This window comes from Corvus moneduloides, chromosome 4 (genome assembly GCF_009650955.1).
Source record: "Corvus moneduloides isolate bCorMon1 chromosome 4, bCorMon1.pri, whole genome shotgun sequence".
NCBI classification, from domain to species: domain Eukaryota; kingdom Metazoa; phylum Chordata; class Aves; order Passeriformes; family Corvidae; genus Corvus; species Corvus moneduloides.
Genome location: NC_045479.1, coordinates 37,371,466 through 37,393,097, shown reverse-complemented (window position 1 = coordinate 37,393,097; position 21,632 = coordinate 37,371,466). Strand labels below are relative to the sequence as shown.

Below are 21,632 nucleotides of genomic sequence, written 5' to 3'. Positions count from 1 at the left end.
GATCCAAGCTCTCTAAAATGTGCTAGACTTTGATGAGGTCACAAACTTGACAATGAACTGCATTGGGATCTCATCACTCTCCCTACCACAGTAATAACCAGGGAAGCCCAGAACTGATCTCAGGGCTCATGCTGTGCAATCCAAAACACAGAAAGCCAAATACATGCAGATATATATGGCAACAACAGTCTGCACATATATGGAATTTACAGCTGGAAGAGGCTAAGGCAAGGAGTGGAAAAAGAAAAGTACTAAACACAAGCAATGAGTGTCTCAGAAGTAGCTGAGCATATAAGAGTTAGTTCAACCTGATTTCACTCAAATGCTTTAATTTCAAGAAAACCATTGCATACTGAAAGCAAGTGTACTTCAGACATCTCAGTCAGTCTGGATCAGAACTGACAGTGCAAGGCATGAAACAGTGGTTTCTAGAATATTTTATGAGGGTCAGAACACTTTAATATCACAAGTGACCTTTACAGAAATCACAGAGAAATTTCTCCAATTTAGCTAAACTGATTTGCAAATTAACGTATTTACATCAGAGACAGCCACTAGCACATTCTGTTAAGTGTGGGAGAATGGGTTTGGAAGCCAAACCAAGCTAAGTGAGTACTGGGCACTCTTTAACTGATTGAAGCATAGTCACAGAAGCTTTCTACATGGATTTAGGCAAATCAGCTTTAGAAAACCATTTAGTTAGATCAGTGCCAATTCTACAATTGGGCCACAAATACAATTTTCACTTTGCACATTGCTTAGTTCACAGTAGTAGAGCTTATGGGAAAACAAATGCATTCCAATGAAGTAGAGAGCACAAATGCCCATTTCAGTCACACATATAGCAGGATTATACTTAAAACACTCAAAAGAGAGTTTACTGTGTCCAAATGAATGCATCTCTCTCTCAGCTATTTTTAATCTTCTAAGCCTGTATCTCAAATTATTAAAAAGATGGGGAACTTAGATTCCTAATATTAGGTGCACTGAATTGCACCTCCAGGCCATGAAGCTGAGAAATTATGTACAACATTTGAGAACTTTTCAGGCAGATTTTGTACAGAGGATTCTGTAACAGGAATATAATGGATCTGCAGACAGGATTAAAAACTAGATGTAGCTCTCTTTGCAGTTTTATGATTGCTAAGCCTAAGTGTGTTTGAAAAGAGAATAATATTGCCACAGTTCTGAGCTGTGAGTCTACAGAGATTTATGGGTTTTTTTGACATTACTCAATAAAATAAAATAAAAAGAAGGGGGTATGGACTTTGCCTATTTATCCTGTATTAGAGGGTCAGCTATCTGAACTCATGAGATGCACCACTAGCTCTACAGATATAAAGACCCTCACTTATGGGAAGAAGCCTTGCTGATGAATCTTTCTACAGATGAGCAATGGGTTACCTAAAATTAGAATCGTCAAATAATAAGGAAAATAAAAAAAGAGGAAAAAAATGAAGCAGAAAAGTGAATTAGAGAAAGTAGAAAACAGCACAAAGAAAATTAGTTTGTTCCAAAATGTAACAAATTCATGAAATAAGGATGATGATGATGATTCATATGCTTGAATTTTAAAAAAAAGTTAAGAAAAATCTAAATTTAGTGCAGAAGTAGAACTGTCTCTGACTGTGCATATCTAGGCAGAGTTTTCCTTTCCACACAATTATCAATAAGGCATTCTAAAGTGAACCTGTGATGAAAGGTGTCGTAAAGTCATCATTCACACATACCAGTTTTCATACGGTTGTTGGTTGTTCCATTTCTTCCTGTTTGTTCCAAAATAATTCAAATTTTCATGAAGTAGTGTGATTATGAACACAGACAAAGCAATTTATCAAGACTGTCTGACACTTTAATTGCCATCACTTATAATTCAGGAAAAGGGGTATTACAAATCTCCAAGCTTATTTTTAATTCTTACTGTTCCTCTCCCTGCATCTTCATCTTAATTGAATAGATACATAAGTCTCCTAAATACAGTAATAAAAATGATAAAAATATATCCTAGGAGCCCTTCTTTTTTTTTTTTTTTTTGTGGTAAACTTAAAATGTGGCAATAAGATATGGTTTTTTTATATATATAGTGTTTATGATTTATAATGTCTTTTTATACTCACAGCAACACAGAAGAGGTGGTTTTCTTCATTGTTCACTTGACATGCCTCTCTAATTCTGATACTGTGTTAAGAAGTCATGCTTGTAAGTAATCTAGAGCTGGAAGTCCTTTGCATCACTGTAGGAGTCTTACTTTATTTTTACGGGGAATTTCAGAGTGAACTATTTCTGCTATGGATTAGTGACACACAAGAAGTGGAATCATCATCCTTAGTATCAATGTTCTTTCAACAACAGCCTTAAAATAGGTTTTGAGATGGAGAAAAAGCCTTCATTTGAGTATATCAGCTCAGAATGTATAACAGTCCCTCTAGGATAATTTTATTCAAGGCCATTTTGTAAAAACTAATGAGTTTGAAATTAAAAATAAAACTCTCTGCCACTTAGTGTTTTTCCTGAATTTCAAATATTAAACATTTATCTTAGTAGCCTCTCTTCGTCTTACATGACCTATTTTTTACTTTCCTGCGAAATGAAATAAAAAACAACTCAGTGTTCAGTCTTCTAGAAATTCACCATATAAATAATAGTCTTAATATTGCTACATACAGGTACGTAATTCAGATAGTTTTGCCCAACACAGTTACACCTCAATGCCACGTATGTTATATATTTTCAGACATTTAACTTCAAAACCTCCTATCTAAAAAGCTACAGATACCGCACAACAAGCACCACATTTGATAGAGAGTTATACATGAGTACAGTCTCAGGATTGTGAGCTATGGACTCTCCAGAAAATAAAAAGAAAATGCATGTACAGGATCCTGTTCTAAAGCTTACAGATGTACACAGAATTTTTGCCATTCAGATAAATCTTCAGAGAGACTCATGGTAAACTCAAAGATTTTATATATTGCTTTTCAAAAGTAAAAAACCAACTGTATAGCTATACCTAAAAAGACTAGCTTTGCACAAATGGACATTGAGGCTTCTCCCTGCCCTTATCCTTTCTCTTCCCCCTGCCAATACTTTATTTTAATCAGCTGAAGAATTCCCAAGGACTGTGATAAATGCAAATATTTCACCCTACAAAACTGTTAACATGTATTATTTCTCCCCTAGGCAGCAGAATAAAACAAATCCAGAAGCAACTATAACCAACACAACCTACATTTCAGGGTATCACCAGTTCCAAGTATCTGGAGCCTTGCTTAATTTATAGTCTTCAAAGAAAACACCCCTCCCCAACAGGCCTTTTCTCCTCTTGACCTTTCTTTTTATTTAACTGCCATTTCAAATTCATCACTTTTCTTCAGTATCCCCCAGTTAGATTTCTCCTCTAAGATCCTCTCTGCTCAAGATCTTAACGTATTTTTTGCAGATTGGTTTCCTCTTTACAGGTGCACTTCCATACTCTAGCACCCTTAACTTAGCAATCTAACAATGCTCACTTTGTCCAGCATTCCCTGCATATTCTAGAAAATCCTTTCCTGACTCAGAGATTGCCAGACTAATCTGCAGGAAGCAGTGTACTTCTTTTAAGCACAAATAGCCTTGACTCAACAGAACAGTACTATGAACTCCAATCTTTACAAAAAGCAAGGTGAGTATTTATCTTGATAAGTCTTGAAAACTTCCATTTATTAAGAGTTTTCACTCTAGTAGGTATCACAGGAGTGAAGGAGGGCCTTCTTAACAACTAGAGCCAGGCTCAGTTTAAAATGAGCTGCAAATCATTATCATGGCTATCAGCTCGTAGCTTTTTCAGGGTCAAACTAGTCACTCACGCCAGCAATGTGCAACAACAACTAGGAATACACAGAACTATTTTTTCATGTTAAACTCCTATAATGGAAGGTTTGGGTTTTTTAAGTTATGCAGTGAACATGAAACCAGATCTGTCCTACACTCCTGGTTCAGGATGAGCTTTGCCAAATTCAGAACAACACACAATATCAGCACAGTACATGGGCAAAAGAGAAAGCCTATGTGACAGACATGAAGTTACAGTTCTATAAATTTTCTCTTGCCAAATACCTTACAGTTGGTTTGCTGCTTGGGAATGCACATTGAATTCTAAATAAAATGTTGCATGTTGTTTTAAGTTTTGACATTACTTTGTATTAGGAACCAGTGCTGAAATCCAGATCTGCATTACACGGCTATTAACAACACACTAGAAAGGAATTTTTCAAACCCCAAAAACCTCTGAAGAAATCCCCAAAACACAGCCATTCTCTGTCAAAATTACAGGCAGTCATCACTTCAGGTAGAAAAAGAAACTGAGCTCACTTGTTTATCCTGCATCTTGTTTGTTCCAAAGCAATTAACTGAATGAAGAAATTTGTTGCTTGTCCACGATCACAGCCAACTTAAGGCTTGCCAACTGCCGTCTTCTGGAACTAATTCAGCCAATATTGTCACGTGCTTCAAGCACATCCTCAAATCTTGGCCAGATATAACTAAATGTTAGTTTTGTTTTGTTTTGCTTTGTTTTTTCCCAACAGAGAAACACCACAGCTAAACTATTAAAGAATTTCCTTTAATAATTCAGTATAGCTTCCCTAATATGTATTTCCTGATATAATAATTCAGTATAGCTTCCCCTTGTGAGGGAAAATGGAAAAAAGTCAAAATAACATCATTAGTGCCCCCAGAAATCTTCAAAACACTTCAAAACTTCGATTTCAATGGCAATGCTCTTCCTCTCCATGGCTCTCACATTAGGTAACAATTCACATTTCTGATCAGTAAGTAAAATGTTTAGCTTTGTTTCACAATAAATTGTTAAACAACATGTTACACATCTTGCTCATGAAAATGTATTCACCATATATAGGACAAATTCACCCATCTCTACAGGGAGAACTTACAGCTACAGCTGTTGTACATGAAAAGCAGGACACAAAGATGGGTGTTATTTCAGAATTAAGGATTAATTTCCATTGGAAAAAATCTCATACCAAAATTTACAGTAACTCAATTACAACACTGCTGTATGCTTAGCCAATACTGATATATATAATTAAGCCCAAATTATTAACCTATAAAAAAGCAGCAAAGCATAGCAACTAGCTTTCACTAACTAATGCAAATGCTTCTGAAATACAAAATTAAGTACTACCAAAAGAATTGATGACACTGGCCATGCCCTTGGAATCTTGCCCTTGGAATCTTGCCCTCTTTTTCTTTTTTTTTTTTTAAAGCCTGATAAAATGCATCCCCTAGAAATCAGCTAAAGAACATAACCAAGAATCAACATGAGATCATTCAACATATTTATCATTCTAATATACTGCAGATCAAATTGACAGTGGAGCCAACTGTGAAGATCGAACAATATTTCTCACTTTGAGACTTCACATTCTGTTGTGCTAGAATTTAACTGCATGGGCCGAATACCAAAGGTCTTTGCAGACATTCAGTGAACAGTATTAAATTCTGCAAATGTTTTACTAAATAAAATTTTGGAGGAAAAACTATAGCAGACCACTGTTGCTGCCTGTTCTGAGCTTCCCCTTCCCCTCCCCCTCCCAAAGACACGTGCTCCTGCCCATGTGCTCCGAGCAATTTGGGCAAACCCAAATGTAACTCAGACTCTTTAACAGTGTCTGATTGGCCGGTCACCCCGGGTCCGCCCCCAGTCCTCCCCTTTCCCCTTCTCCTAATAAAAGATGGTCGAGGGGAGGCAAAGGCTCTCTCTCAGCTCAGCTACTTTCCTGTAAACATCTCTGGTCGTCTGTCTCATTTGAAGGCTTCTAACTGCAGGGAATTGAGCGAGCAGGGAGCTATATTTCTCCCTCTTTGCTTCTGCTGATGGTATTTGCTTTGCAGCTGATACAGGTACCGATTTTAGAGCTACTAAAGTGCTAGATCGCCCGTGCTACCTCTCTAGGCTGCTCGAGGCTTTCTAAGGCATTAAACCACTAGCTTAGCCGGTAAAAAGCTGAAAAGATACCTTCCACAGACCAGTATGTGCCAAACCTCACCTTAATCCATGATCTTAAGGGTCTTTTCTACTGTTCTATGATTTTAAATCAATCTCCTTGTGTTTACATCCAATAAAGCAACTTTTACCAACATGACTGAAGAGTTTTCTTCCATGTAGACTTTACCTCAGTTTGCAAAATGGTCACTCTTTCCTCACTCAAATCAAAGTTTTCTTTTTTTCTACATTCTTCGGGTGTAGGATATATGTCTTCTTGTCTGAATACACTCTTCCAACTCTGCTCTGCAAACACTACTATCAATATTTTGAGGATTTCCTCTCATACTCATTACTGTATACATTCAAATTACTACACGGTCACACTTTTATTTCCACCATAGACCCACTGAATGAAAAAAGGAAAAAAAAAAAGGGGGGACCATGAAATTATTATGTATGCTTCAATTTTCAGGCACAGAAACCAACAAACAATCCCCAACCTTCTTTAAAAATTGTCTAAGCTCTCCTTTGCACTATATTTTACAGTCATGAACAAAAATACAATTCCTTCTTTTTGTAAAACTCGTATTTTATTTGTTATTTGAGCACTACATTTCTTACTTTTTTTTTTTTTATTTTCTAGGGTAAGAGAGCATTTTTATCTTCCCAGTTTGCAGTCAAGGGTGAACCACAGAGACATAAACCTGGATCTCCAGAACTCCCTGCTAGCACTTTAGTTCCTGATCCCTCTTCACTCTTGATGTCTCTCCTAGCCTGACCAAATGAGTTCATCATGACATAATCCCTACACCATTCCCAGCTTTCACTGTATTATGACATTCTGCATCTTTTGCTTAAATGTTGGTTTCATGGTTTTGTGCTTCTCATTAGTCAATATTCCTCCCAAGAAGCAGAGATGTATGAACTTAACTTGAACTGATCCTCTACTCCTTTCAAAAAAAAGAACTAAATGAAAAAAGACAGAATAATAATAAAACAGACTGCAATACTTCAAAGATGAAAAATCACTGTGTGTGTTATCAACATGGCCTGATGTAAATGATTGCCAAATCTGATTTTATTTAATATATCCCCTTACTAAAGCTGAAGAAGGGAAAACTGCATCCCTGGGAGAAATTACTTTCTTAAAATGTCTTATAAAATATTATAAAGAACATATGTTTTGACAAACAGGAATAACTTTAATTGGCCATGAGAATCACCAAGGAGATAGCAATTCACAGAAAATAAGATGTCTTAAATTATATAACTCCTTCAGGTTTCTCCCATGTTTAGTGAGATAAAATTTATAAAGAATGGAACCCTACTCCTGTTATCAAACATGATTAATTACTGTAAAACAATATAGTAATATATACGCATATCTAGTAAGACTGATCCATCACAGCTTAAAAACGCAAGATACTCACACAGTCCATGAAACTCCACTCAAACTTACAGCCAGGAGCTGAATTAAACATGTAAATGCAAGAACACCTGATTAAGTAATGAAATCTAGGATGCAGCTTCTTCATTAAAATATTCAAGGACAAATGGGGGAAAAAATGGAAAATAAAATCTTATTGACTATCATAATTACAGGTCAGGACCATCTATGTGTTAATTTGTTTATAAATGTATATCTGTGTCTGTGCATGTACATACATCTATACACACACAAAAAAATATTTGCATCCACATTTATATACGGATAAGAATACCTGAAGTCTGAAAGCACTAGGATCCCAAACATTCTCCCTCCTGTCTCATGCTCACATTTCACCCCATTTTTACATTTCTGCAGTGCACACAGTTGTCACACTGTACTTGTCTGAACAGTAGAATTGCAATGAAAAATTTAGGTCACATATTTTCCTTTAGCCTCCACTTTTTCCAAGACTTTCCCAACCACAGACAAGGCTTGGGTTTCTGAAGGCAACATATTACTAACAGTGTGATTAGGAAACTGTAACAATTACCTTGTTATTTTAAAATTGCTTTGCCAGTAAACAAACAAAATTTGCGAAGTTTGTTCATTATAATCACTAACACACATCTCCTGATCTCTATTTGCAAGGAGCACAAACAGCAGCAGCACAAAATAGGAGTTTAATATTTCTTCACATTATTTTAGAAAATTAGCTCTTGATATGTGAAGAAAGCAGGTATCATTTCAAAGAGGAACGCCTTTCTCGCACGAATCTGTCAGGACTGCAGTGCAAGAGAGGTTGCTCTAATGAAATACAAACCCAACATCAACTACATCTGCACTTCTCTAGAGACTAATGGGTACATTTCTGCTGCCAAATACTAAATTCAAATGCCTTTAAATTGTTGAGAATACAAAGTCATTGAAATTTTGCAGGGTTTTCATTTCACTGAGGCAAGCTATCACACTTTCAAAGAAAAACTGCTAACACAGCTACTAAAGTAATATTAACAGTAGATAGGTATCTACAGCTATCATTGCACTTCAAGCCATAGCAAAATGGTAAATTCTAATACAAAAGCATTGGAAGGAGCAGTGATTCAGAAGTACTAGAATAGCTAGCCATTGGCTCAGTGACAGTGCAAGATACTGAATGCAACGCAGTGCTGTTGAAGAGTGAAGAAACAAAGAACCAATTCTGAGAACCTTCAGAGAGAGTTTTAAGAGACACTTAATGCTGTCACAGCTCCTGGATGGAGGTGCAGACTGTACCTACTTACCGTAGCTGTTTCAAAAATGTCATAACCTAGTCCTTAGGGAAGTAATTTTGAAAAGATCAAAAGATCAAAGCTCCCATCTCACTAAAAGACTAAGGAAGTGGCAATTGGAGCAAGAAGTTTAAATAGATAAACCTGCAGTTCATAAAACCCCAGCATCTTCCATCCTTAAAACAGTGAACATCAGTCAAAAGAAACAGACATGCAACCTGAAATATCTTTGCCAGTTTTAAGGTTTGGCTGGATATATTGTGATAAACCAAGTTAATTAAAACATTTTCTTTGCTTCAGTCCGTAAGGGTTCATTTTTCCCCAAGACGTAATTTTCCCTGATATTAATATTTATTTTCATTTTTAATTCCCCCAGTTTATTTTTTCTGCTATCAAAGCACCAACTTAAAAAATGCAATGACTAACCAAGGAGACCCCGTAGCTGCAATGCATCAAACCAGTTTTGTTGACCATTCACAGGTCACTGCAATATTAGCTTCACATGCCTGTTTTGGAGACAAATGACAAACACAGCCACTTCTTTTCCAAGCTGCACAGGTATATCACCTAGGCAATCAGGAAAATAATTCTGTCCTGCTGTCAAAAGTCTCAGTTCTCAAATTTGAAACTATATTTAAATAGTCTCTAATACTGCCAGCAATAAAATTTACTGGCCAAAGGATTAAGATGCCTAAGGTGTTTAAATCAATTTAACATAAAGTATTACCAGACAATGAAGAGATAATGAGTTACATAGCAAAGCTGATGTTCAATACCTACACTGAAATCCTACCCTGTTTGATATCTACCCTAAAAAACAATGTTGATGTCATTTATTATATGCCTTTTACTACATACACTTTTGTTTTTAAACCATGAAAACATGAAACACCGTCATTATTAAATAAAAGGACTTAATTTTCCATTGTAAGGGAAAGAAGGTTGGAAAACCAGAACTTACTTCTTTAGAATAGGATAGATTCCTTCAGTTGGAAGGGACCTGCAGCAACCATCTAGTCCAACTGTTTGACCATTTCACAGCTGAATCAACAGTTAAAGCATGGTTTTAAGGGCATTGCCCAAATTCTTCTTAAACTTTGACAGACTTGGGACATTGACCACTTCTCTAAGAAGGCTGTTTCAGTGTGTGACCACCCTCTCAGTAAATACATGGTTCCTAGTGTCCAGCCTAAACTTTTGAGGCAGCTTTGAATCATTCTCACACATCCTGTTGCTGGATATCAGGAAATCAGCACCTCAGTCTCCACTTCCCTTCTCAGGAAGCTGTAGAAAAACAAAACTCCATCCCCACTGAGTTATTTATAATTTTTTTAAATAATTTTGCAGACCAAGGGAAGAATGTTCAAGGTGAAACTCAGATATGCTTGTGCATCAATTACATCCTAAAATTCAAATGAAAATCTGATGGTAGGTATCAGATCTAGAACTCCAAATGCAAGAAAATTTATTTCCCAAATGAGATCAGAAACCAGGAAGACAACTAAGGTTCTTCTCCAAACCATATCTGGATTCAACTTAGAATATTGAAACATTTCTGTCATAAAAAAGACCTGTGTAACACTTTCAATGATACTAATAAAAAAATATCAAAGTTAACCCTTTCAGCTTTATACAATTATCCAGTGAAAATGAAGATACTCCTGAAACCAATTATTTAACATAATTGCCATTCATATTAGTAGGATTACCAACTGCCAATAAAGAATATTGCTCACTTTAAAAGTTCAGAGAATTTTCAAATACCCATGTAAAAATAAGGACTATTGAGGACATTTCCTTTGATATTGTCTAAGAACTAAAGAAAATTTATACCCAGACATTTGTATACTTCAAAAACATATTTACATTTTCCTGTAATAATTTTTATATCTACATTTTAAAAAATTAAAGTTCTGTTATTGTACAGGCTTTATATCAAATATTAATTACTACATATTTGATTATCCTCAATCTTACAGTACACAGCATATAAAAGCCTAGTATATCTTGTGAAAGTTCACAATCTGAGAAATTACCTAGGCCAACAGAAATGTGACTAGAAGACATTATTCCTCCCCTCCTTAAGAGTGCCCACCAGCAGGGTGCTGTTGGGCATGGCTAAACTCTCGCTCAGTGCTGCAGCAGGCACCAACACAGTCCCCTGGCAAAATTGCTGGGAACTCAGCCTGTGCTCTGCATTATGGAAACAACATGTACCCAGCACTTCACAGCACTTTTCTGCAGCCCTTTCTGTCACTCTACTAAATTTCATCTCCTCCAATGCAATTTTCTCTGCCATTAACTGAGTTTCAGCATTTGATTTCTGTTGCTCTAAAATCCCAGGTACTATCAGATTCCTAATACTGGAATAGCCTTGTGCTTTTATCAAAGCAAGCATTTTAGTGTGGTGGAAGTCATTGCCAAAGAAGAATTATTTCTCTTAGGGTAAGGATTAAACAGTTAAAAAGAAGTTTACTGCTATATATCTATTATATCTTTAGTACTCTAAAAATTATCCAAGCCAAATGCACAACCTTCAAGGGATACTTAATCTTTATAAAGATGAGACAAAGTGGAAAAATGTAATTCTGCATGCTATACACTAATGGAAATGTAAACACTTTAAACCATACTTATTTAAAACTATACTTATTTCAGAACCAAGCCTAGATCATATTGTGTGTCATATTTCATGCATATTAATGAACTTTACCACATTATTCTGCATTGGGCTAAGAGACTGTTCTCTGTTTACAGCATTTTGCTGGAATATATCAAAGACCCAATATCTGAGGTTCACCAAGAAAGACTAAGAAACTACAAAAGGCTGTATGTAAGAAGAAAGAACTGAATTATCACACTCCTGTAATAATTAACCTACTGGTAGAAAGACCAAAACCACAGCAACATCTCAGAATTTTCAACTTAGAAGCAGCAGGGGGAATAACAACACATTGCCATAATACATAATTGGATAATTTCATTTTTAAGCTTCAAGCCACCACTTCAGCCAAGAAATCTGTAAAGCAAATCACAAACCACAAGAAATTGTGTTTCATGTGATTAGATGGCATTCTATTTTTAACACTTCTGATTAACAGATGGAAGTGGAGTTTTTCCTTCGAAACTCCTTTAGTCATCATAAAACACCAACAAAGATGTTAATTAAACAAATTAGTAGAACAAAACAAAAACAAAAAAAAATCCAAAAATGTGTGATTTCATATTCATTCTCCACAGCTATTTCTATAGCACTCTGACAAAATTACCATTTAGTTATATCAACACATACATGTGTATATCACTGTAAGGAAAAAAATGTACCAGGTCATCACTACAACTTGAATCCCTATGACCACACTGATAAATATTGACAAGCTAAATTTGTATTACTATGTCCTTGCACATTACCCCAACTGAATATTTTGTTCACCAGTATAAATTATTTCTGATGTGTGAAATATTCTCATGTTTCAGCCCTTGCATGAGGGAAAAGCCTCTTTGGAAGTAAGAGAACACATAGGACTGGACGTAGTTCCCCTATTTCCTCTGCATATAAAATTATTGAATAGCTTTGCTTAGCATTTCTTTAGAATAAAATTTGAATTCCTATGCAATTACTGATTTTACTGGAAAAGTGTGTGCTTGTGAAAGAACTAGAGTGTGTAAACGAACTGTATAAGAAATATACTAAGTAGAATGACAGCTGATATCTTGATATTCTGACTATTAATATACCTGTATTTTATTTGCCTAACTAATTTACTCACAATAAAAAAATAAAAACCAACCAAAACCCTGCAGAAATCCCCACAAGTTTTTACACTGAATCAGTAAGTTTATGTAAACTATGCTAACAGAAGTGAGGTCTAAAGAAAAGTTTAGTAAAGAGAATTAAAAGGGAAAATACTACCCCCATTGGGTGCTAAATATAGAGAGCATAAACCCTCTCTTTCCAGTTATGGCTGAAGGAAACTGTCTTTCCCTAAGACAAGCCATGAATCTGAAGCACAGGACAAGTAGGAACTCTCTCTTGAGGAATGAACAATGCTGAAAAAGCACTTGATAATGAGAAGAACTTGTTTCTTCCATCTTAAAACTACTGGACAACCCTTTTTGAAGAGATTATTAAAATATTAAAAATTTATAGAGGGAGCCTTTCCTCTTCTCATTCTTCTACCCCAATTGCATGGCAACTTCTTAGGAAGAGAACAATCGTGTTCTGCCAATGATCACTGAGGGAGAAAAGGACAGGCAAATTTTACACAAACTTCTCTTATAGTATATTAAAGTCCCTACAGTGAAGGATATTAATCAAGGATATGGAATTTGTCTGACTTCTGAACTTTTTTGATTATGACTTAACACAAATTCACCAAATCAAGCAAAAATGCTGATTTCTTCACAGGGTATTGATTGATATATTTACTTTGGACTAGGTACCAAACACCTGAAGAATAAAAGGACCTTGATGATACCAGTTTTCTTGCATCGCTTAGTTCACCTTCTGACTGCATCACATGATGTGCATGATAACGTGATTCCTCACCTGACAGTAGCACTGAAACCTATACAATATTCATCCCAAGTTGTGAGCTATTCCTCCCAACACCATCTTAATCAGTTTGAGGATATATTCTCATCCTCAAAGTAAACCATTTAAGAATTTTACCACTGTAAACAAACATGACAAATACTACATTCTATATTAACTACATAAAAGAAGATAACATGGTCTGCCATATTTCTCAATCAAAAGTACTTCTCACACCGTTACTATATTGGGCTGTGTCTATTTAGCTGATTTCCACTTCCAGTTACACCAAAGCAAATTCAACCTAAATCCATTAACCAAATTATTTTAGAGTCACTGAAAGACAAATCTGGCTGTATGCACAGGCACATACCTAATAGCATCTATTTCTGAAATGACAGGACAGATCATCTCTGTGTCATTTATGTCAGAGCCATGACAAAATCCTGTTCCCAGATGAATAAGTGACAGTGAGAAGGCTGTTTTCAATGGGAAGAGGAAGCCAAGAGCTGGCTTGTTTCCATGGAAACACTAGCAGCATCAGGCAGAACAGCTGTAGAGGAAGAGGCAGAAGTTAGGAAGGCAGAAATCTTGCTGATTTTACCTCACTGATATGTCAGTACCATCAGAGATCATCTACCCTTAAGTTATATCAAGCTAATTTATGTTGTATACATCATGTATTAAGCTAGAATTTCCAATTAAGACTTTTAAAAGCCAGCATGCCAGAAGTAAATTAATAAAAATTACTTACAATGTGATTTAGTTACATGTATACATGAAGCTACAGAGTGTATGAATATCTGTAACAGTAATGCATTATGACTTTTGTCATTAGAAACACATCTTTTAAAAAAGACAGCTCCCCTAGTACAAATGCTTCAAGCAGAGTGATCGTTTTTCACCAATTGAACGTAATTGACTATTTTCCCACTTACAAATATATTCAGTGCTTTGATTGCCAACAAAAGGAATACCCTCTTTAAAGCATCAACCTTGTCTGCCTAACCAATAACTGAATGGTAAAATCTAATCTAATCTATACCTGCTTTCCTTGGTTAATAAAGGACAGAATAAAGACTTTCATTTATGTATTAAAGGGCTTCCTATCAGTTAAGAAAGCAAACCTTTGCTCTTCACTATTAATCTACAAACATATATTCTAAGATTAATGTACCTTCACCACTCCATTCACAATATTTCAGACTACTGCAGCAGTGTTGTTTCCACCAAAAATAAAACCTGTCTTGCATCAGAACAGGCAAAGCTCTAAAAATATAACTCACTTCAGTCATTCACCATAGTACATGACAGGCTTCCTAAATCAAGGCTTTCTTGACAGGTATCAAAACAGGTATCTAGGTACCTGGAGAAAACATAAACAAGCCACCAAATAAAGACGTAAGTTATCTTTGATAAGAATGTTCTCCAACATAATTTCTGTATCTTTAGCTTCTCGAGGGAATCTATAAAATCGCATTTTTCCTCTCTCCCATCTTACTCATTTCAGCTGATTCTTCACATCACCGCATGTTCAAAGCTGGTGTAGATGCAATGGGATGCTGAAAGGAATCTCTTGACAATTTAACATCATGTAAAGCAGTAGATGGAAACTTTGTATTTCCCTCCAAAAATACTACCCATTGCTCAAATACAGCTCCCCATGTTGCTATGAAGCAGCATTAGTATTTTTAAGAACACTTGCAAGATGTAAGTATCTTGACGCCTAGACTGCAAGGCTTTTGTGGGTTTATTTGCATTGCAGTGAATATTTACTTACAGCAAACTTCACAAATACTTGCTAATTAGGATTTATATTTCCTTGTAAACCAAGTAATTATGATCTTTCTTAGAGATAAAAACCATAGCAAAGGGGCTGTAAGTTGCCTTCAGCTGCTGCAAACAGCAGTGCCAGCTCGAGTGCCCTGGGCCACGCTGACTCCCGCACTGCTTAACTACCCAACTTGGCAGGTGCTGTCCCCTTATCCATGAACAGATTTACAGTCTTCTCAAAACATTAAGGATATATAGCTATGGACTTGGTGAATCCCAGGGCCATTTTTGCATTCCTGCACTCAGTACAGGAGTAATCAATAATCCTTAGGATAAATCAATGACAAATACTAATTACTTCTTTAAACAGCATCTTTGTTCACCTATTTTTCAAAAGTTAAAAGGCTTTAAAGGTAATTACTTTGAAATATGATATCTGAGACGAGCACTAGCATTCCAGTTCCTGCTGGACATCTGCAGACCCTTTCTGAACTCAGCACCTAATATTGCCTCTTGTACTTTCTTACAAACTACTTAGATGTATCTTTGTGCTTTACTAAAGCAAGCAAGTACCTGGCACTTAGAAGCCCCTGACACCAAAATCACTGACAGATATTAACTAGCAAAACGGTGCACGTTTTAGTCAGATAAGAATTAGGTGTCTGTTTCAGAGATGTTTAAACTAATGCAGAAAGATTCAGTTGCCCAGCACTCCTCCTCCTCCTATGACAGTACCTTATGCCAGTAGCTTTCCATATCTACGTAACAGCATTGTGCCACAGAGCCTTTTGTGAATGATTGTTCTATTAAGCATGGAGTGAAAGGAGTATGGCTGTACTCTTTAATTTCATTTCACGGTCTATGAAACCCAAAATGATAATATGAAAACAGAAATAACATTCCAACCTAACTCCTGAACTTGGGAAACAAAGAAAAGTGTTGCAGGCTTCAAAGCAATCATATATACATGGATTACATTTTATATTTACAAGCCCCATGTTTAGTAGATGTCACTATCTCACTACCAAATTGCATGCACTAAAAGTTGAGTTTTTTTAGAATCTCAAATAAAGTAAACCTTCTTGTCAACAAACTAGTTCCACTATTTATATAACATCACTGGATGGTCTTGCTAGAATAATCTTGTACGTGCACTATCCCCAAAGAGGTTACCATGGCAACTTATATTTGAATTTCTATAAATTTCTATTTTTAGAGATCACAGTTTAGAATAAAGAAAATCACAAATATTAAGTACCATTTCATTAACAGAAAATAGCCCATTTTTATCAGTATCATAATTCCCAAAAAGACACTGGTGAACCTAAATCAGTAATGCTAAAAGAAAATAATTATCACAGTTCTGAGGAAAGTTTACCACTAAGCAGCCCCTCCATAATCTTAGTTGTGTATGAGTCAGTAACTAACACTGTGAGGCAAAGATTGAAGTTCACAGAGTTTTGTCTTGATTTCAGTAAGCCCAAGATTTCACTCAAATGTTTTTAGAGTTAGTCATCATCTCAGCTGACATAAAACAAGAGTGTATTTGCCAGAATACTCAGAAAATAATGGCTCTTGTTTCAAGAAAAATATAAGTGTCTCAGTTCCAAACTAAGGTTACCATCACCTTAAATTACTATGTTCAAGACTGCTTACTAAGTGCATGTGAGTCCTTAACTACAAATTCACTTTAATGCTTTAAAACTCACCAGAAATTCTTGAAATTGTCTCCCTACCTGAAAGATCAAGTACAGATCTTGAGAAAATGAAAATAGAGATTTAGACGCTGTTGTTATGGTTCTGACACTGCCTTATACTGGCTGCCTGGGTTTGAAATCAGAATAAAATGTTTAAAACCAGTTTTTGAGTTATAAAAAGTAAATACTCTTATCTCCTAAGAGATTGATAGTGCCATGTTGTGATTTCCAACTGTAGTGTTAATTACCGTATTCATTTTGCAAACTTGGAATATCTTCACCCGAATCACTAACGGTTCTATTACAGATAGAAGAATTGGAAAGCAAGTGCCTACAGGTTCTGTCAAACTGGGCTGAAAACCCCATTGCAATGCCAGGACACAAGAGCATGTCTACCTTCCTATTTCTCCTGGCATCTTCCACTTAACATTAACTCCATACTTCTCAGTTCTCCAGCAAAGTTGAGCAGGAAGATTCTCTGTCGTAAAAGCTGCAGTTTTGACACTGTCAGCAACTTTCCACAAGACAGCAAGTGAAAGAAAACCTGCAGGGCAATCACCACATACAGTACAGTTTGTCAGGTAACTGACAGCCAGATTTTCTTTAGGATTCAGACAGCTGAGATGCAAGATGTGGGTATGTCACTGATGAGCAAAGATAGACACTTCTGGTAGCTTTTCTTCAGAACCCATTCTTTATTAAAAACATATTTTAAGAATCAACTGGAGCCAGCTGTCGAAGGAAAACATACTGGTAGGCAACCTTCAAAAACATAAACAACATTGGCACTCAGCAAATGACAGCAATAACTGTGAGGACTTTAACTTACCTCACTAAGCTCATAGGGTGAGCGGGCAGAAACTGCATCGTGCCATGGGGCACAATTCCAGACGTCACTTAACCACACATTTATGGGCACATCTATGAGACTGCCAGCGGAATAAGTGGAACTGACTAGGAGATTACACCCACCATAACTGCACTTTCTGCAGAATGAGGTTTAGCTCTGAATACTTTGAGGAAATCCTGATAAATATGCTACAAAATACTTAATTGCCATTTTATAACCAGGCATTTCCTATTACAAGTCCTTTGTCTTGTATTGCAGGGAGGATTTGATGGAGGTTGCTTTTCTGGTTAAATTAGAGACACCACTGCATATTTCTCTTAAAGGAATTACAACCATTTGTTTGTTCCAAAGCCCTGGGTTAGAAAGCAAACCCGCATCACCACTGATGACTGCAACAAAAAGACAGAACTAAAATCCAAGTCATCAAAGTATGAAGTAGTGAGCACCAAAATCTAAAACCCCTATCTAAATAAGAGGAAGTCAGTTCGATCATTTACTGTCTTATCCCCAGACCCTCAGTCACTGAGCCAGTCAGGGTCACCCTGAGAAATCAATGGAGGAAGAGCCAGGGTGACCCCCTGTCGCATTTACTTTGTTGAACCAGGATCACCTACCAGTGCAGACAGAGCAAAGCTCAGAAAGGACTGAGGTCGCTCTCCCGTGTCGCTGTCACCACCTGACCCCAAACACGAGACCTCAGGCCAGCTGCCCCGGCCCCAAACGCACCTTCATGCAGGTGCTCCGGGCAGATGAGGGTGCCTTGGGGCTGTTCCTGCTCACACCTACACACAAACAGGTCCATCAGTGAGTCACCCCCTCCACACCCCCACACAGGCTAGGGGGGTGACCGTGGCTCCCTTGCAGGCTTCTGGGAGCACAGCTCCCACCTCACCCCACGTACACTCCCATGGGGAGGATGCTGGCACAGCGGGACCCCCGTGGTGCCTGACATTGCCTGCAGATGTGGAGGGGACACGCATCACCACCCCACGCGGACCGATGCCCCCCCTTGCAGTGGCCCACCAAAGCATCACTTCTGCACGCACACCCCAAGCGGGGCGAGCTTCCCGGTGATGCCGACTCCCGATCAGGGGACCCCGGCAGCCCCTCGGCCTCCCCAGCCGCCGGTGGGAGCGCCGGCCGGCGGCGCTTACCCTGGCGGCGCGGGAGGAGTAAGGGTCCTCGAAGAGCGCCCAGACACGGGGCTGCAGCCGCCGCCAGCGCCCGCCCTTGCCCTCGGCGGCCGCCCCCACGTCCTCGATGCCCAGTCTCTTGGCGGCCAGGTCGTCGTCGTCGCCGTCGGGGGGCGGCTCGCCCGTCAGCAGGTCGGGTGCCTCGAAGATGTCGAGGGCCTCCTCGGCGTCGCGGTGCTGGCGGTAGGTCATCCAGCAGCAGGGCTCCACGTCGGTCTCGTCGATGCCCCAGAAGGCCAGCTCCTCCTCGAAGAGCGGCCCGCAGACGTCGGCGGGGCAGTGCAGCTTGCCGGTGCGGTAGTAGTTGAGTACATAGGCGAAGACCCCTGGGTGCCGGTCGAAGAAAAACTCGCTGGCGCCGCCGCTGCCCCGGGGGCTGCAGCCGCTGCCGGGCTCGGGGCAGCCGCCCGCCGGAGGCGGCGGCGGGTTGGGGGGCGGCGGCGGCTCCTCGCCGCCCGGGGACTCGCTCTGGGACTCGCAGGCGAGCAGAGCCAGGCGGGTCCCCGGCAGGGTCTTCAGGGTGCTGCGGTAGGTCTCGTGCCGCGTGCCCCCCACGTTGAGGATCACCCTCTCGTTGTCCTCGAGCTTCCCCATCGCTCCGGGTGGGACATGACTGGGGAGAGCGCGGGAGGCGGCGGCGGGGATTGGGAGGGGGGCGCGCCGGTCGCTGGGCGGGGGGCAGCCGGTCGCCGGCAGGTCCGCGGGGAACGAGCTTCTGCCTTAAACGCAAACAGAAGAAATCGAGGAGAAGCCCTCCAGGCACCACCGTAGGAGGGCTATTCCCCGCGGTCACGGCCTGTCCCAGACCCCTCCCAAGATCTCCTGCGAACCTGCACTCCGGGGAGAGCCCTCCCGGCCCGCCCCGCCCCGCCACCCACCGCCGGCCAGCTCCGCACGCTCCTCCGCGGAGGGCTGTGCCGCCTGCCCGCTCCGGGGACAGCTCCGGGCTGTCTCCCGCTTCCCCTGGAAGCAGGCTACCGAAATGGCACTGCTGCTGCTTCCACCGCGTACGGATCCACCACCGTCCCCACCCCCTTCTCCCTCAGGGGGCTGTGTGAACAGAGCTGATGAAACAGAAAGTGTACGGTTAATTATTTAATGGGCATCTATCTTTTATTATCCTAACAGCTTAACGAGGGGGAAAAAAGAAGGCTTAAATATTTTTCTGTGCTCCCCCCCCAACCCCACTGTGGGAGGGAGGAAAAGGTTGCTTTTTAGGAAGAAATACCAAGCCCCCCATAAAAGCAGGCAGCAGGCACACTCCGAGAAAAGCTGTATTCGTGGAGCTCGGCTCGCTACTTTCTCAGACAAATCACGAAGGCGAGCGCGCATCTCGGGGAAGGGCAGGTGGGATCAGCGCCGCCGCGGGTCCCTCCCGCTCCCCCGCCAGCCCCGCGGGTCCCTCTCGCCGGTACCTTTGCCGGAGGAGCGACGGCGGCTTCTCTTCCCGGGCGGGCTCCGGCCCCTGCCGCTCTCCGTGCCGCCCTGCCAGGCGAGACTACTTGTTGTCGGTTCGGGTGTTTCTCCGCGTTCAGGTGGCTGTTTCGCCTCCCTCCATGCTCAACTCCGACAGGCGTAACAGCGGCTCCCACCGCCCGCGCGGAGATCCCGCTCCCCTCATTTTACAAGGGGGGATGCGGCCGTTCCGCGTCGGGGCTGGGAGCGGGGACCACCGGCGAAGCGCAGAGCCACGAGCGGGGGGCCGGGGCGCACAGGGGACCGGGACGGCCGCAATTCCAGTGGTGCTCCGGGAAGACGAATCCAAAGGTGAAATCGTACCTCATTTGGGGCCGGAGCTCCTCCCCGGGGCGGGGGCAGGGGCAGCCGAGCCGGCCCTCCGCACCCCTCCGGTCCCGCGCTACCAGCCTGGGGGACGCAGGGAGGCGACAGCGAAAACAAACACCGCATCTTTCCGAAAAAGGCAACACCGCCTCCGCTCCTGATACACGGACATTTGGTTCACTCAAGTAAAACACGCGGGAAGGGATCGGGGCTGAGAATAGATATTTTTTGGAGGAATGCAGAAAAATCAGCGCTAGCTACAGGTGACTGGGGAGAGGAGCTGCTCAGCCCCCAGGAGAGGGTCACAGAGCGCCCGCACAGCCCCGGCGGGCGGGGCAGGGAATGCGCAGGGTGCCGGGGGAGCCCCCAGAGCCAGCTCCTGCGCGGGCCGGCAGCGGGGGTTGGGGAGCCGGCTCAACGAGAGGGATCCGATTTCCATGTCAGCTAGGAAAAATAAAGAGCAGTAGGTGCACTTCAGACTTCGTGCACTGCATAGATTTGAGGTTGGGTGTGGCAGAGGGGATGGAACTTGAGAGTCCCCAATAATATATGAGGAAAACCAATGCCTGTGCACTATAGTATGTGAGAGAGTCCAATATCTCTGCCTCCAAGCCAGCTGAGTTATTTTCGACAACCTACAGTGATGCTTGGTTTCAGCTGGGTTGGTCAAAGGGAAAGAAGCTTCCAGCCCCAAAGAGAAGATATACAACATGAGGGGTGATCCCTCTTGCTGCTTCCTCAAAAGAAAAGAAAGTCTTCCTCCACGCAAAGGGTATTCCCTGGCCTGAAGGAGGGCAATGAGTGGAATAATGGTATCTGAAACGTCCTCTTTCCGCATCAGAGCCTTCGGCTGGGCACTTGCTGGCGTCTGGAGGGCAAAGCTCTGCTGGAAGCAATGCTCAGAGGACACTCTGCTTAGACCAGATTGCTTTAACCCAGATCTGTCTATATGTGGCATCCATGATGTAAACACAGGCTCCCAAAGCAGCAGCAACTTTAAGAAATGGGTTTTGCAAGCTTTCTCCAGATGTACATTTTGAAGTTCCTAAAAAAAAAAAGAGCAAAATCTATCCTGCCAAAGTGGATATAATCAGTTAGTGAGAACCCTTGGAACCAAAAT

At 40.6% G+C, this 21,632-nt stretch overlaps 1 protein-coding gene across 14 annotated transcripts in view; it reads right to left on the bottom strand.

The window, feature by feature from the left end:
* Positions 1-19,420, bottom strand: part of KCNC2 (potassium voltage-gated channel subfamily C member 2) — a 100,772-nt gene extending 81,352 nt beyond the window's left edge. For all 14 annotated transcript variants that reach the window (XM_032105489.1, XM_032105490.1, XM_032105476.1 and 11 more), the window contains exon 1: positions 18,692-19,420. In XM_032105489.1, the coding sequence (XP_031961380.1) occupies positions 18,692-19,324 (633 nt within the window). In that variant the 5' untranslated portion in view covers positions 19,325-19,420. The remainder of the gene's footprint in view (positions 1-18,691) is intronic.
* Between the last annotated feature and the right edge of the window lie 2,212 nt (positions 19,421-21,632).